A 13,723-nucleotide genomic window follows, 5' to 3' on the forward strand; every position below is an offset into this window, starting at 1 on the left:
TTGCTGGAAGTGACGTCCGCGGGGAGGGACGCGCGGGGAGCGGAAGTGCCCGTCGGGTTTGGTGGCGGCAGATTCGGTCTGCGCCCGCCGCACAGCCGGGGAACGGCCGCGGGGCTCCCGGCGCGCTGCCAGGGAACGGCCGCGGGGCTCCCGGCGCGCGGGTGAGCGTCAGCATCGCTCTCGGGGAGCGTCTGTCCCCGCCGCGCGGGCCCGCTCCTAGCCCGGGGCTCTCCCTCTCTGGAGACGGCGGGCTCTGGGGAGGGCCCGATCTCCGCCCTTGTAGGGGTGAGGAAAGGCGGGTGAGGAGCCGGCCCCGGTCCCATTCCGGCGAGTTTGCGGCAGCGCGCTGGTTCCGGGACCGCAGCCCGGCTTGCCGTGTCCTGGCTGGGACACGCTTGTTTTTCCGCTGGTGCCCAGGGCAACCAGCCGGGAACGCGCAGTGCCCTGTGCCGCTCGCTGGTGTGCAAGTGGCCTCTGCGCCGAGGGTGTCGCAGCTGGCACGGCGGCGGAGTCCCGTATTGGTCGGTGATGTTTTTGCAGCTCTGCGTAATGGTGCGATTTATCTCAGCTCCCCTCCCTGTGTAATAGGAGAGTCTAGATTCAGCTGGAAGAAATCAAAAGTCTAGTTGTTGGGCATTTCAAAGACAGCGTTTATAGTGTTAACATACTTGGTAACTTGAATGGGGTAGTTTTTGTTTGTTTTCGTATTTTTGTTTAGTTTTTTACATTGATCCTTTGAATACATATCATACACAGTTTTGACAGTTGTTCTTTGAGCCACTTCCTCAAAGCTCTATATTATTGTACCTTGAAACTTTGTTATACTTGATTTTATTCTTGATAGCCAGCCAATTCTACAGAGCCGTGTATCTCATTTTACGGGGTTCACCTTCCCAAGATTCGCTACCAACTTGACTGTTACTTTATGAACTCTTGGGCTATTTTGTAGTGACAGTAGTTACCAGTTTTTACATCCAGAGGTCTGGTGTCAAAAGAAAGGATTGTTGATACTTTTGGGAAATAGCCTATATGTGATTAGACAAAATCCTGTGAGTGTGTCTTCTGTGAGTATTTGCATTGCAGATTAGAGCTTTGGTTTTATATCATATTCTTTGAGATTTGTTTTAATAGCTGTTTAAATTTGCAAAACCATAGAATGGATCGCATTGTAACATAATGCAGGAAGAATAGCTGCCTCAATTTCCAAATAATTGGTTAAATTATTCCCATTCTGACTTTGAAAAGTAAGTATTGTGTACTTCTGTTTAGTGCAACTAATAACCCAAAATCTAATAATTAAATTAAAGGAACTTGGTGATTAAGTAGGAAGAAAGTCCTTTTAACAAGGGCAGAACACATGGGAAGAGCTTAATCTTGAAGATTGCTGATTAAACATCACGGAAGCACAAGAAGAAAAACACCCGCAACAAACCCAGCCCACTGTGAATGTAACTGTTTCTTGAGACCATTGCTTCATTTATAAGCTGTGTGACCGTGCCTCTTCACTGCTTGCATTGGTAGGCTTCAAAATACTTGTTTTGTAGCAAGAAAAGGAATTTAGTGAAGATAGTGGCAGGTAATTATCTCCTAGATTCTAGCAGAAAGTTGAATTTAGGTGATTATTTGCATTTTGTAATTTTTGTGTACGTAACTTTTTTTAACAGATGCACTTTTTTATGTTTATTTCATAATCTGAAAGAAGAATAGCATTTGGAATAATGGCAACAGGAGACCTAAATGGAAGTTTAAGAAAAATAGAACAAGGACTTCGCTTGTTAAATTATCCACGAGATGTGGATTATACGGTGTAAGTGGCAGTGTGTAAACTTATGCTAATACATGATTACAGCAAGATGTGTAAACAAGATATGCATAAGGATTAGCAGTGTACCCAGTGATAAGCAGGACATAACTGGGGTGTGGTCTGTGTGAACTGGAATATAAAAGTACACAGTTTTGCTCTTCTGAGCAGTCCTTAGAACAATCCTGGGTTGTATTACTGTCTTGCTCTTCTTCTGCTGTTCTTGTCTATGTTTTGGTTAATCTCACCTTTTGGATTTCTTCGGAAGTGCTTGCAAAACTTCCTTCAGGAAATTTCATTCTATAAATGTTAGAAAGAAAAAAATGGTCTGAATGTTGAGCTGGAAACGCTGGTGGGCTTTAGACTTGACAATGTTTAAATTATATGTAGATCACAAAAACATTTTTTTGAGCATTTTACAGATAACAGCAAAGATGGCTGAATGAGAGATGCCCGGACAATGAAAGATATTTAGATAGAACCTGCTGTGTATTTATTCCTTTCAAGTTAAATGTTGGAATTCATGTAATGAAAAGCTTTTGTTACCTTCTGCTGTGTAAAATACTTTTGTCTCTTTATAGGTTAGTAAAGGGTGATCCAGCTGCATTTTTACCTATCATCAGCTATTGTTTTACATCTTTTTCAACTTGCATAGCAGAGCTTTTGGTAAAGTGTGATGTGGAACTGACAGCCAAGAGCGACTTGCGTTTTATTGAAGCTGTTTATAAGGTATCCCTTCATGTTCTTTGCTAAAGAAATTTCACAGAAATTAAACATTTACTATGAGCTTTACTAGAAAGTGAAAGTTTTTTGAAATGAGCATGAATTTTAGTTCTCTTAGGATTTAAGATGAGTAGTAAGTCACTGTGTGCAAGTTTTTAGATTTTAATGAAAATAAGAAAAGGTGGTGGTAGCCAAATCTCAGTTTTGAGACATTTGCAGAAACAGTAATATTGTTAGATGTTAGTTTTGAAGAACAAAAAAATTTTTATTGGACAAAAAGATTTATAGAAGTGACCTTGGCAAAAATCTTAACCACCAAAAAAATCACAAGGAACTCAAAAAATTGTAAGCACAGTTTAGAAGTACAGTTATTTTGAAACACTATGCCATTTTAATACATAAAGTTGAATATTAACCTTTTATACACCAGAATAAAATTCTTAACTAATTGAAAATAACTTTGAACTATCCTTAAAATATGCAAAAGTGCTTTTTAATGAAAGGTGGATTGATGAATTAAGAAATAGTGGCTTATTCAGACTAGTTTTCCATCTGAGAGGAAAGGCTTCTGTGGGAGCCTTAAGTAGCCCTCTGATGTATTTGCTGAGATTAATATAACTTTTTATTGTAAATTTACTTTAAAAGCTCTTAGTTTTTTAGTATTAACTTGAATAGTCAGTTATTTCTTGAATCTTAAGACTGTGAGTTGAAGTTTACAAGAGTGATGTGAATCAAAGAAGGAGATATGTTTAGGGCCTAGTTAAAAGAGACAGCTGTATATTTATTGATTTATATAAAAATAATCAAATGAGAAAAGGCTTAACTGCTTAAGTGCAGAATGAAAGACAAGATTGTAGTAAAATAAGAATATGGGCATGCCATTTCTACAGCAAATTGTGAGGTGATTTTGAAAGTGAGGTAAACTCTTATTTTGTTGCAGTTTCTTCGAGATCAATTTCAGTACAAACCAATTTTAACAAAAGAGCAGTTTCTTCAGGTTGGCTTTGCAGAAAGAAAAATGCAAATTGTTTGTGACGTTATCAACTGTGTGGTGAAGAAACATAAGGAGTTGAATAACTCTAATAAGGTACTGATCAAATGGTTGCCTTTTTTATAAGTTTCTTTTGACATGTTTGATGCTGCAGATAAACCGATTTTCAGCTTCTATTTGAAGATGCAGCATTGCTCATGGACCAAATAATGGAAAGTTAATATGAAGTTCCATTGTAAGATGCTTGAATGCTTGCATTCAAGACATGAAGCTGCCAATACTTTGTAGTATAAAAAAAAACTAGAATGAAGATAAATCTAATTGTTGTTTTTACAGTAAGTGATATATTTTCTTTTACACTTCTTGATACAGTAAACATGTGCATTAATAAACTTCTCAGATAAATTTAAAGGCAAAACAAAATCCTCTCATATGTTGAATTTCTGTAACAATTCAAAAATGACACTTTTATTTGTTTCTCAAATCTGATTATTTTCATCAATGATACTAGTAATGGCATTGTTTTTTATCAGTGTGTGTGGTGTATCAGTCTCTGCTTTAATGAAAGGAATTTCCAGTCTTTATATTTCACAAGATTTTATTTCCTTTGAATTTTAAACAAGTCTTCAGGACTTCTGCATACTTAATTTGTCAGTTTTGAAGACATAACTACTTTTTTTGTATTTGTTTTACTTTCAACTCTGGTGCAAGTTGTATTTATTTATAACCATCTATTGATACAACCTAGTATAGGTATTAATGAGTGTAAAAGTATGGCATTTACCTCTGGATCTGTGTTCTCTATAAATTTGGGTCTTATTTAATTTTTTTTAGACATTATTGTACTAGAGAGGTTTAAATGTGTCTGTGTGTGTGCACCATGAAATATTCCTGTCAGTCAGTGACGGTGTTAGAAAGTGGGGTGTGAAATCCTGAAAATTTTCCTGTTTTCTTCTGTTCACTTTGGAGGTTAAATCCCAAACGAGAAAAAAAATTAGACCTCTTAAATCTGAAGTGTGGTCAAATTGTGGTAAAGGTCTTGCTGATCCAAGTTGCAGTGCTCTGAATTCCAAGCAGGTATGAAAATAATTTTTATGTTTTATCTCATTTGTAGTGTCAGGCTCTTGCTGAATTTTTTTGCTTTTGTTTTGGTTTTAATACTTAATCAAACCAGTTTTGATGTGGGCTGGTGTTTTTGTTTGTTTGTTTTTCTCCAAAGTGCGGTTGGCTGAAATAATAGCTGAAATACAGAGGATGTTGCCTCTCTTTTACTGAGCAGTTGATCTCAAAGTCTTGCTGGTAATGATCTAGTGCTGTTGTTTGTGCTATATTTGAATTATATCAAGTGTAAGGGAGAGCAGTGGGAAAAGATAAAATGGCACAAAGAAGATGTGTGGTGTTTGAAAAGTGAAGTGTGCTTGGCCTAGCATGTGTTTTCAACACAGCTTTCAAAACACTGTTTGGTGTTTTATCTGAATCTATTCAGGAAGTTTTCATAATGTAGCATTCCTTTTGGCTTTGGTTTTACAAAGGTAAAATGATTATGCATTAAGTAAAAATGTCTATATGTTATTCCACTCTTGACATGTGAAGGAGGCAGCTTTCCTGATACTATCTGCTAAAAGGGTGCAAAATAAAATGTTAGAAAACTTTTAGGACTATGATTGCGTGTTAATAGCTGGTGGTTTCTACTTGTAAGGAAAATACTGCTTTTATCAAGGAAAACTTGGTGAAGAAAGTATTTGGAATGGCTTCTCTGTCTCTTCTAATTGTTTAATAGTGGCACTGAATGGGATAGATACGTATGTTTTAAGAATTCCCTAGAAGAGGAGAGTTTCAGCTTAACTAAGACATTGAGGAATCTCTAGATGTTAAGATGCTGCACAGAACTAGTAATTGTGCATTCTTAATCATCAAGTGTCTAATTTTGTGATATTATCATAAGATTTAGTCCACCTGAAGAAATTGCAAAATTTCTCTTTGTTTTCTCTAAGGGAAGCTAAGGGAAGATATACATTACTTTCTCTAATGAAAGTAATGTATATCTCATAGGGCTATTTTGCTGACAGTAGTCAAGAAAAAGGAAGAATTCTAATCTTCCTAGTTAAACCTTTTTTGTTCTTAATGTTTTAGTCATGGTTTTGATGTTGAAACTGTCTATACATATGAATTTCGCTGTAGGTAATAACATATTTTCCAGTCCACACTTAGAAATCTAACAACCTTTAAATTAAAGGAGGACATGAATATCTTCATTACTGTTTATGGAAAGGAAACAAGGTACACGGTATATATGGCAAAGTGTATGCATATTTGTTTTACAGTTCCTTCATGTCTGTATGATTTTTTAAAAATTAAACTGCCTGCTCTTGCTTTCTGTATTTTGTAACCAGTTGGGATAAGATAGTTAGGTTTAAATAAATATTGAAATAATAGGTCTTATGTGTTACTACTTGGCTAATGAATTGAAATATTATTGTTATGAATAACACCAGCAGTTAACTGTGTTTGTTTGTTTTTTAGCATACTCGAAAGAAGCCTCTAGTTGAACGACACTCAGGAAATGAAGTTAGTGGTGATCTTTGTCCACTACCCCTTCCAGCACAGGGAGGCACTGAGGAAGAATTGTGCCCAGATTATGATATTGTGGAAGTTAAATGTGAACAAGTAAGGACTTCTATTTTAAGATGTCTTTTTATTACAGGATTTGTCTAAAGGGATAAAGGTTTTTACATTATAGCTATACTTCAGGAGCATGCAGCTCCTGAAGATATAAGCTCCTGAAGATATTTAATAAATGTATTGAAAAAGTTGGAAAAAGGAAAAGTCAGTTAAATTGTACTGTCTCTTTCAAGACACAGTTCTGTCAACAGCTTCTTTTAGAAGCTGTGTTCCCTGAGTAGGCATATTTTCATAATTCTGGAAGAAAAATAGTTTTCTAATGTAGCAGGATGTGGTAACTGAACTTGGAGATTGCACTTGATTTGTTTCATCAAGCGATGAATTGTTTCTGTTTTGAAATTAGAGGATATGTTCTTATCGGTATTTTCAGGTCATAGAAGAAAATTCACAAATTGAGTTTTTAAAGAGTCAGCTTGCAGATTTCCAGGAAAAGCTTCATAAGCTAGATTGGATGGAAGATAAGCTACAAGTTTTAGAAGAGAAACTGCAAGGAAAGGTGATCGTAGATGAGAAGGACTGGAATAACTTACTGAATCGAGTTTTGCTTCTTGAAACAGAACTGTTGTTACAATCCAAAAAGGTGTGTTAACTTCTCTCTTAATTCTATAACAAAAATTGCCCAAACATAATCTTTTTGGTCTGTTTCTGCCCTCCCTGCCTCCTGATGTGTTTTTGTCACTGGTTTTAAAATGACAATCTGAATGCAAGTGCTGTTTATGAAGTTGATGGGTTTTTTTTCTTAACTGTTAAATTCTATTCTCTGAGACTTTATGAACCAAAGCTCGCCGTCTGTTCTCATTAGTAATGATTCAGTGTCATTTTATTTACTACTAAAGTTATAGAAGAAAGTTTTTGAACATGGAGTCTTAATTCTCTACAACAGATAGTGACAAAAATGGATGGCATGCACAGTGGAAAATACAGGGTTAATCAAAAAGTTATTTCTTATTTTAGTCCTATGTGTAATTTATGGGTCCTTGAAATTTCTAGTCTAATCAGTGGGGTTTTTTCTCCTATTCCCACTCTCTTCCCCCACTTCCTATTTTTTGTCTGTGATGTTCATTGCATTTTTGAATGTGTGAAATCACTGCAGTCTTGATGTGGCTACATTTGGCATAGCAAATAAAGCCTCTGGTTGTGTTAGGACTGGGTTATTTTTCATGCTGTTGAAAGGTCCTTTTGTGCACATTATGTACTTTGATATATGTACACATGTAAATATTTTGAATTGCAGTGAACCATAGAATCACTTTGAAATTAATCATGTGATCCAAAAATTTTCCCTAATGTATCTCGTGTATCTTTCAGACACTGTCAGATGCTTTCCAGAAGTTGAAAATCCTTGTGGAAAATAGTTGATTGGTGTTGCATTTTTCTTTGCAGCTGTAAAACTGTTGAATTTATTCACAACCAGGAGCTCTGTGCATTTTGCTGACCCCAATAATTTGAAAATGTTGCTAATACTTGTATACAAGACATGTTTTACTATGTGCCTTGCAAGTGTGGTGGTTATGCAAAGTCTTGAAACAGACAGGTGTTCAAACTGATCACTAGGTTATTTCTAAAAGCTGGAGCTCAATTACTAAGGATAGATATTCTCAATCACTTTAAAAAAAAATTTAGGTTAGTAGTAGCTCATGTGATTTTACCATCTGAAATCAGATTCTTACAGATCAGTAGACATGTGTCCAACAAATACTACCAATGATAATATTTTTTTTTTTCTGGCAGCAGTCTCAAGAGGCCTTCAGGTGAACAGCCACAGACAGTTTTTCTCCTGTTTCAAATGTATTCTTTTCAAGAAATTACTGTAGCAATGGGAAAGCTCATGTTTCAGACTAGACTTGTTCTTCTGTTTTTGTAACTTTGGTTTATTACTGCTTCACTAACGTGTTTATTGCAGTTGTTCATATGATTGGAATAGTATTTGGAAAATACTCTCAAAAATATCACTGAGAAATTTCCAGTGATAATTATATGTCTGTACTGCATGTTACTGAAAGAATTGACCTGCAGAAACAAGTTCAGTTATAGTTTCTGTATGGCATTCTATATAGAAATATATAAGACTATATATATGTATACATAATCTTCAAAGCAACTGTTTTACAATAGACATTTGAAAACTGCTGAGAAATAATCCTTTGGGCCACAGAATTGCTGCTTTTTTGTTTAATGAAATTGCATCCAAGTCGTGCTTCACACATACAGAAACAATTCAGAATTACTCCTCTCTTACCCTTGCACTTTACAGGGAATTTTTGTCATCTAGCCAACATGGCAGGAACAGTAAGATCTGTCTTTTGCTGTTGCCAAAGTAGCAGCAGCTGTGCATTTAAGTTCTGGGAAAGTCTGAAAGCTACCAAATCCATTTCAATGAAAGGAATTGAACAGACATAGTCTCTGCAGATTCTATTTTTGTGTTTTTTAAGAGATGGACATTATTACAGTTTTTTCCAGCATTTTCCCATACAATACCTACTATTTCTCCTTCATTAATTTATTTGGGTGTAGTATTCCCCAATTAGCTGATGCAGTTACTCCAGTATATAAAGTGACATATTTTAATGGGTAAGGTATCAAATCATAATGATTACTCATTGGTAAAAAAAATTCTAGATGTTGTTTGAGTGTTTCATTTTTTTACTTTGAAATTAGAAAGTTGAACTCAAAAATACTATTGTTTCCTTGCTTATGAACAACCTTTTTAAAGTTACATCAAGTTAAACTTAGAATGTTTCTTAAAAGAGCCCTCTCTCATTTAGGAGCCTGGGAAACCAGCTTATAATAGCCTTCTGAGTTATAAGCATTTAGATGCAGTGAATTTCAGTTAGTCTATAGGCTATTTTTTTAAGACTGAGGACTCTATATTTGAATATCAACTAGCAGTAGAAGAAGGCACACTTTAAGCTAATGGCAACCAATGTTGAGATGAAATTATTAGTACAGGCTAAGACCATTCTGATTGTCCATTCTACTCATAAGTAAGTATTATGCACTATATTTTGACCTGGTTTTGACCTCATCATGAATAGCAATATTGATGTTTGAAGAATACCCGTTAAATAAACTAGTTTTTTAATGAAGTGCATTTATGGAAATGTTGAATTTTTTAGTCCTGTGAAGATATTTGTGCAGTGCCAACATGGTGTAGCAAGAAAATACACACATACCTGATACTTAAATATAGTTTTGTTCAGTCAGAAGATGATTTAAACAGGGTATATGGCTAAAATACAGTAAACTTGTATTTCAGAGAGACTTTCTTAAAGACTTCAGCAATATAAATCAAAAAAGAACTTCTAGTAGCATTCCAGTTTCCCTTGGTGAGTATTAATGATTTTCCTTTTAATTAATGTAAATATGCTAAATGTTTCTTGCCGACCTTGACTAAAAATAGTTAAGTAGGTAACTGCAATTTAGTGACCTCTGAATTTAAAACCATCCTGCAGATAAGAAGTTAACCTCCTCATCATTTCATGTTTCTAACTTATTCTTTAGATAGTTTAGTTGCTATAGCATAGTAAGTAATAGTTTAAAATAGCTACTAAAAATATCAAAGATGCAAATTAAGGTTCTGTTACTAAAACTGTGAATAACAATACTGTCATTTGGACTTTAAAGCAGTTATCATCATGTTGTAAAAATGCACTGTTCTCAAGCACAAATGGAGTTATTTTTGCTGCCACTAATATCTTTTAGGTTGCTGTTTTCTTCTTTAATGGGGCTCAGACAAATAATGATTCATAATCTTTGTTGGTTTTCAACTCACTACTAAATGTTTTCTATATTTCATCTCTGAAGCAGTTAGCAGCTGTCCAACTGGCATTTTTGATAAACTTTCTTGTATTGAAGAGAAAGTCAAAATCTTTTTCTTCTGTTTCCAACATCTGTTTAATTTTGATAACCTACAAGAAGTAAACAAAGCAGACTTGAGTGGGAAAGAAGTTAAAAGCACTGCTCAGGCCATGAGTAATTCTTCTGTCTTCCTCAATGGTAGCTCTTTAGCCTTTAGCTCTATTAGCTCCCTCTGTTCTCTTCCTTGATTTGGCCTGTTTCCCTTGTGGCAGCTGTTATTCCTACCACCAGTGGTAAGGAGGATATTCTATTTTCCATTCTCACATATTATGCTTTTTGTCCAGTGTTGGGCTTTTGAATTGTAATTAAAAAGGAGTCTCAGTAATCCAGTTTCCATGGAAATTAGGAAGGCAGTTCTTGGTTATGTCAAAGATTGTTTTTATCATGGAGTCTGAGAAACGGGACCTTCATTTTACAGGACTCAGAAAGCTTGGAACATATTTACTTCCTGTGATAAGTTTAGTGGTGTGTTACTGACACTTGAGGACTTTATAGTAAGTAAACAGGCAGATGGTTTTTTGAAAGAGAATTTTCAGACTCCCTCAAATTCTGAATTTGTTGTTTCTGCTTTTCTAAAATTCAGGAAATTTTAGGCATAAACGGACTGTCTTAACTCTTTTATCTGAGAGTATAGTACTTGGGATCTTTTCCAGCTCTTTTTGGTTGTAGTACTCTTCAGAAATCACAGCTGTACCAAATAAAAATTTTTAATTTTAGGTATTTAAAAACAGTTTGCTATGAATTTTAGATACAAAATAGTGTAGCTATGTTTGTTCCAAAGGTATGATGTATAGATGGTGACTTTACTAAAAATGGGTATGGGAACATGTGTTTTTTCAAGATACTAAATTCTCTTCCCTGACAATAGTAATCTAAAATTACAAAGAATATCACAGCTTCCAAATGAAAAAAAAGAAAAAAAGAGACAAAAATTGTGCTACTTATAAGACAGGTTACTTTGCACAAATTAAAGACATGTTTGAGCAGGCAGTTTACAATAAAAATAATGTAAACTATATGAAATCACTATTAAAGGTTTGGCAATATAATCAGATGTTCATAAGCTTTGATTTTACTCCAATCAGGAGAAAATAATCTTCTTAGTAATCTTTAGAATTTGCTTTTTGTATATTATATATATTATACATAGTGTCATATTGCACTTGTTTAAAAAATACGAGAAACCTATTTTGGACTCTCATAGTAGCTTTTTCCTTCCCCTCTCTAAACAATGCATTCTCTTCTATTATTGCCTACTGTAAATCACATTATTTGATAGCTGACCTTGCAAAAGAGAGCAAGAAGGCAAAGGTGACATAAAACTGAGCATTTCTCTATAGATTCAGAGAGGAATGAGGAGATGCCAGGGAGTCATCTTCAGTCGTCTGGATGCGGTTCACTGTTATCCACAGACCAATCTCCCAAAGACATGACCATTAATTCTCATGATCTGACAGACATTTCAAAGGTAAGTAAAGCTGGTGAATGCTCAGTTGATTTCCTTTGAGGTCAAGAGTATGAGTAAGCATTCGTTTTAGTTGTATATATTGATAGAAAAACAAGGAAACTATGCAAAACTACCTCTAGGTCTGTCTCATAAAAAATACTTCTCATATGTAAAAACTGCTTAAAATCACATTTTCTCTGAATTTAAATTGAAAGTCCATCTGAAGAATGTAAGCTTTGAAGAGTTCACTAACTATGTTGCCTTTAAATTGTAGGAGACAATAAGACAAAGAATGGAAAAGATAAGTAAAATGTAAGTAATAGGAAAGGGCAGCAGGAATTTATTTCCCAGGAGGGAGTTGTACTGGACTAAGGCGCACAGAGAATGTACATATGTGTTCCAAACCTCAAAGGTCTGTACATCAGGTGTGGCATTTCCTTATGGCTCTACTGGATAATAAATCCACTTACAGATTTGTATTTGTGGGATGAGTCACTGTTTTGGTTTCTAAAAAGCAATAGAAAGCACTCTTAATAGTATTAACTAGAGAATAAAGAGTGTTTAGAATTTGGTCAATAAGAAATAGGAATATTATTTATTTCCTGATTGAAATTCCCTGGTACTTGCAATTTTTCTTCCTGAAAAGTACCTATTATCTTAACTGTTTTTTATTATTTAAGGAAATTTAAAACTAATTTCAGCCTAAGCTTTATAATAACTGTATTAAGATGTATTTGATAATTATTCTGAGATCTAGAATAAAATTTTTTGTTACATTTTTATTATACTTGAAGAGAAATGTGTTGCTTTGCCGTGTTTGTTTAGCAAGAGATTTCTCTTCAGTAAGTGTGTGGCCTATAAAAAGCTCTAGCCTTTTCTGTAATTTTAATTTTATTGCTTCTTTTTTGTGTACTTGAGGTCATTGATAAATGGTAGGCATTTAAAATAGAAACGAATTGCAGGGGAAAAGGGCGGGATGAGAGAAAACGTATGGGGTCATGCTGCTTATTAGTATTTTGGATAATTAGGAAGTTAAAAGCAAGTCAGTTATTTTGTACCCTATTTTATTAAGTGTATGCAAACAAAATTTATTTTCAGAATTGAAGAAACCTTCAAATTGTTCAAAACATCAAGCCCACCTCTGGGAATACCTGCAAGCACAGGTCTTCAGACCTGGTCTCTGCAGACTTACGGATACCAGAAATAATCTCTATGTTTGTACAACGTTAAATTTTTAATATATCGAATTTGTAATGATCACCAGTGCTTTTATTGCTTTGAATAAATATTTTACTCATGCATCTGTGTATTGATTTCCCTCCCCACGACCACAATTTTTGGTTTTAAAGACTGTTCAAATAGCTTCTTCCCCTTTCCTTGCACTTTTGTAAATTGAAGTCATTACAGCAGTGTATTCTTGTGTTGACATTTGTTAGCAGTGTGCTAAGTAATATGTTTTTTAAAGTGTGGGCTTGAGGGCTGTGGTTTACATCCTGTTGGAAACATTCCAGCTGGAACTTGCATATTACACCCAAGAGGCATTCTTACATACCATCCTACCATCTGTACTCTTGAATAAGTTTTAATAAAAAACTTACATGCACAGTTTCAAATATGTACCTTTTTTGCTGTTTTTTTTAAATTTTATTTTTAAATATAAGTTTTCATGCTGAGCTGGAGAGCACCAACACTTTATGGCTTCCATTAACACTGACAAAGTGGGGGTCAGTTTGATCCTAAACACAAAAATGTGCAAGTAAGTCCACAGACTTTGACTGCAAGAGATGTGTTGAGTGTTTTAGTGCTCTTACCCAACACATTTTAAGACCAGCAGCACAGATGGAGACCAGTCAGTATACAAAGAAACACAACATTTTCATTATTTGAAGCCATATTAAGATTTCTGTTTAGAGACATAAGTAGATATAAGACTTCCATAAACATATGATCAAACCAAAGATGTGTGAGGCTTGGTTCGATTTATTTAATTGTTTATTGCTTTTTGTAAATTGGTAGCCTATCATATCAAGACTTCTTTGTGTTTTAATACTTCAGTTTAAAAGATTTTTGGAGTTTAATATTACAGACCAGTTGGAATTTTTTGGGGGGCAGAGTTTGCAGATGAAGGCAAAAGCAGCTGTTTAACACGCTGTAAAAAGTGATTTCTATGTTTTAACAATAATTATGATTTTTTTTCTATAACCATATGGAATATAAATGG

The 13,723-nt window shown here is 34.9% G+C and overlaps 1 protein-coding gene across 15 annotated transcripts; it reads left to right on the forward strand.

The window, feature by feature from the left end:
- The first annotated feature begins 6 nt into the window (after positions 1 to 6).
- Positions 7 to 12,801, forward strand: CEP44 (centrosomal protein 44). 15 transcript variants are annotated; one of them, XM_077177329.1, is made up of 12 exons: positions 50 to 161; positions 1,308 to 1,517; positions 1,665 to 1,807; positions 2,383 to 2,530; positions 3,465 to 3,611; positions 4,485 to 4,592; positions 6,039 to 6,182; positions 6,568 to 6,777; positions 9,454 to 9,523; positions 11,396 to 11,523; positions 11,777 to 11,814; positions 12,601 to 12,801. In XM_077177329.1, exons 3-12 carry the CDS (start codon positions 1,719 to 1,721, stop codon positions 12,707 to 12,709), a joined length of 1,191 nt encoding a protein of 396 aa, XP_077033444.1. In that variant the 5' UTR covers positions 50 to 161; positions 1,308 to 1,517; positions 1,665 to 1,718; the 3' UTR covers positions 12,710 to 12,801. The 15 variants fall into 15 exon arrangements, 14 of the variants coding, with proteins under 14 accessions (XP_077033450.1, XP_077033448.1, XP_077033451.1 ...); XM_077177331.1 differs by having other exon boundaries at positions 1,700 to 1,807; XM_077177332.1 differs by having other exon boundaries at positions 1,703 to 1,807.
- Positions 12,802 to 13,723: the final 922 nt, after the last annotated feature.

Source organism: Agelaius phoeniceus, chromosome 4 (assembly GCF_051311805.1).
Source record: "Agelaius phoeniceus isolate bAgePho1 chromosome 4, bAgePho1.hap1, whole genome shotgun sequence".
In the NCBI taxonomy this organism is placed as follows: domain Eukaryota; kingdom Metazoa; phylum Chordata; class Aves; order Passeriformes; family Icteridae; genus Agelaius; species Agelaius phoeniceus.

Excerpts from the sequence above, each read along its gene's own strand:
- CEP44 (XM_054632885.2), top strand. The coding sequence starts at position 1,719 with ATGGCAACAGGAGACCTAAATGGAAGTTTAAGAAAAATAGAACAAGGA. Across the intron at positions 4,593-6,038 it reads GTGCTCTGAATTCCAAGCAG|CATACTCGAAAGAAGCCTCT; the intron begins GTATGAAAATAA and ends TTTGTTTTTTAG. Across the intron at positions 11,524-11,776 it reads ATCTGACAGACATTTCAAAG|GAGACAATAAGACAAAGAAT; the intron begins GTAAGTAAAGCT and ends TTTAAATTGTAG.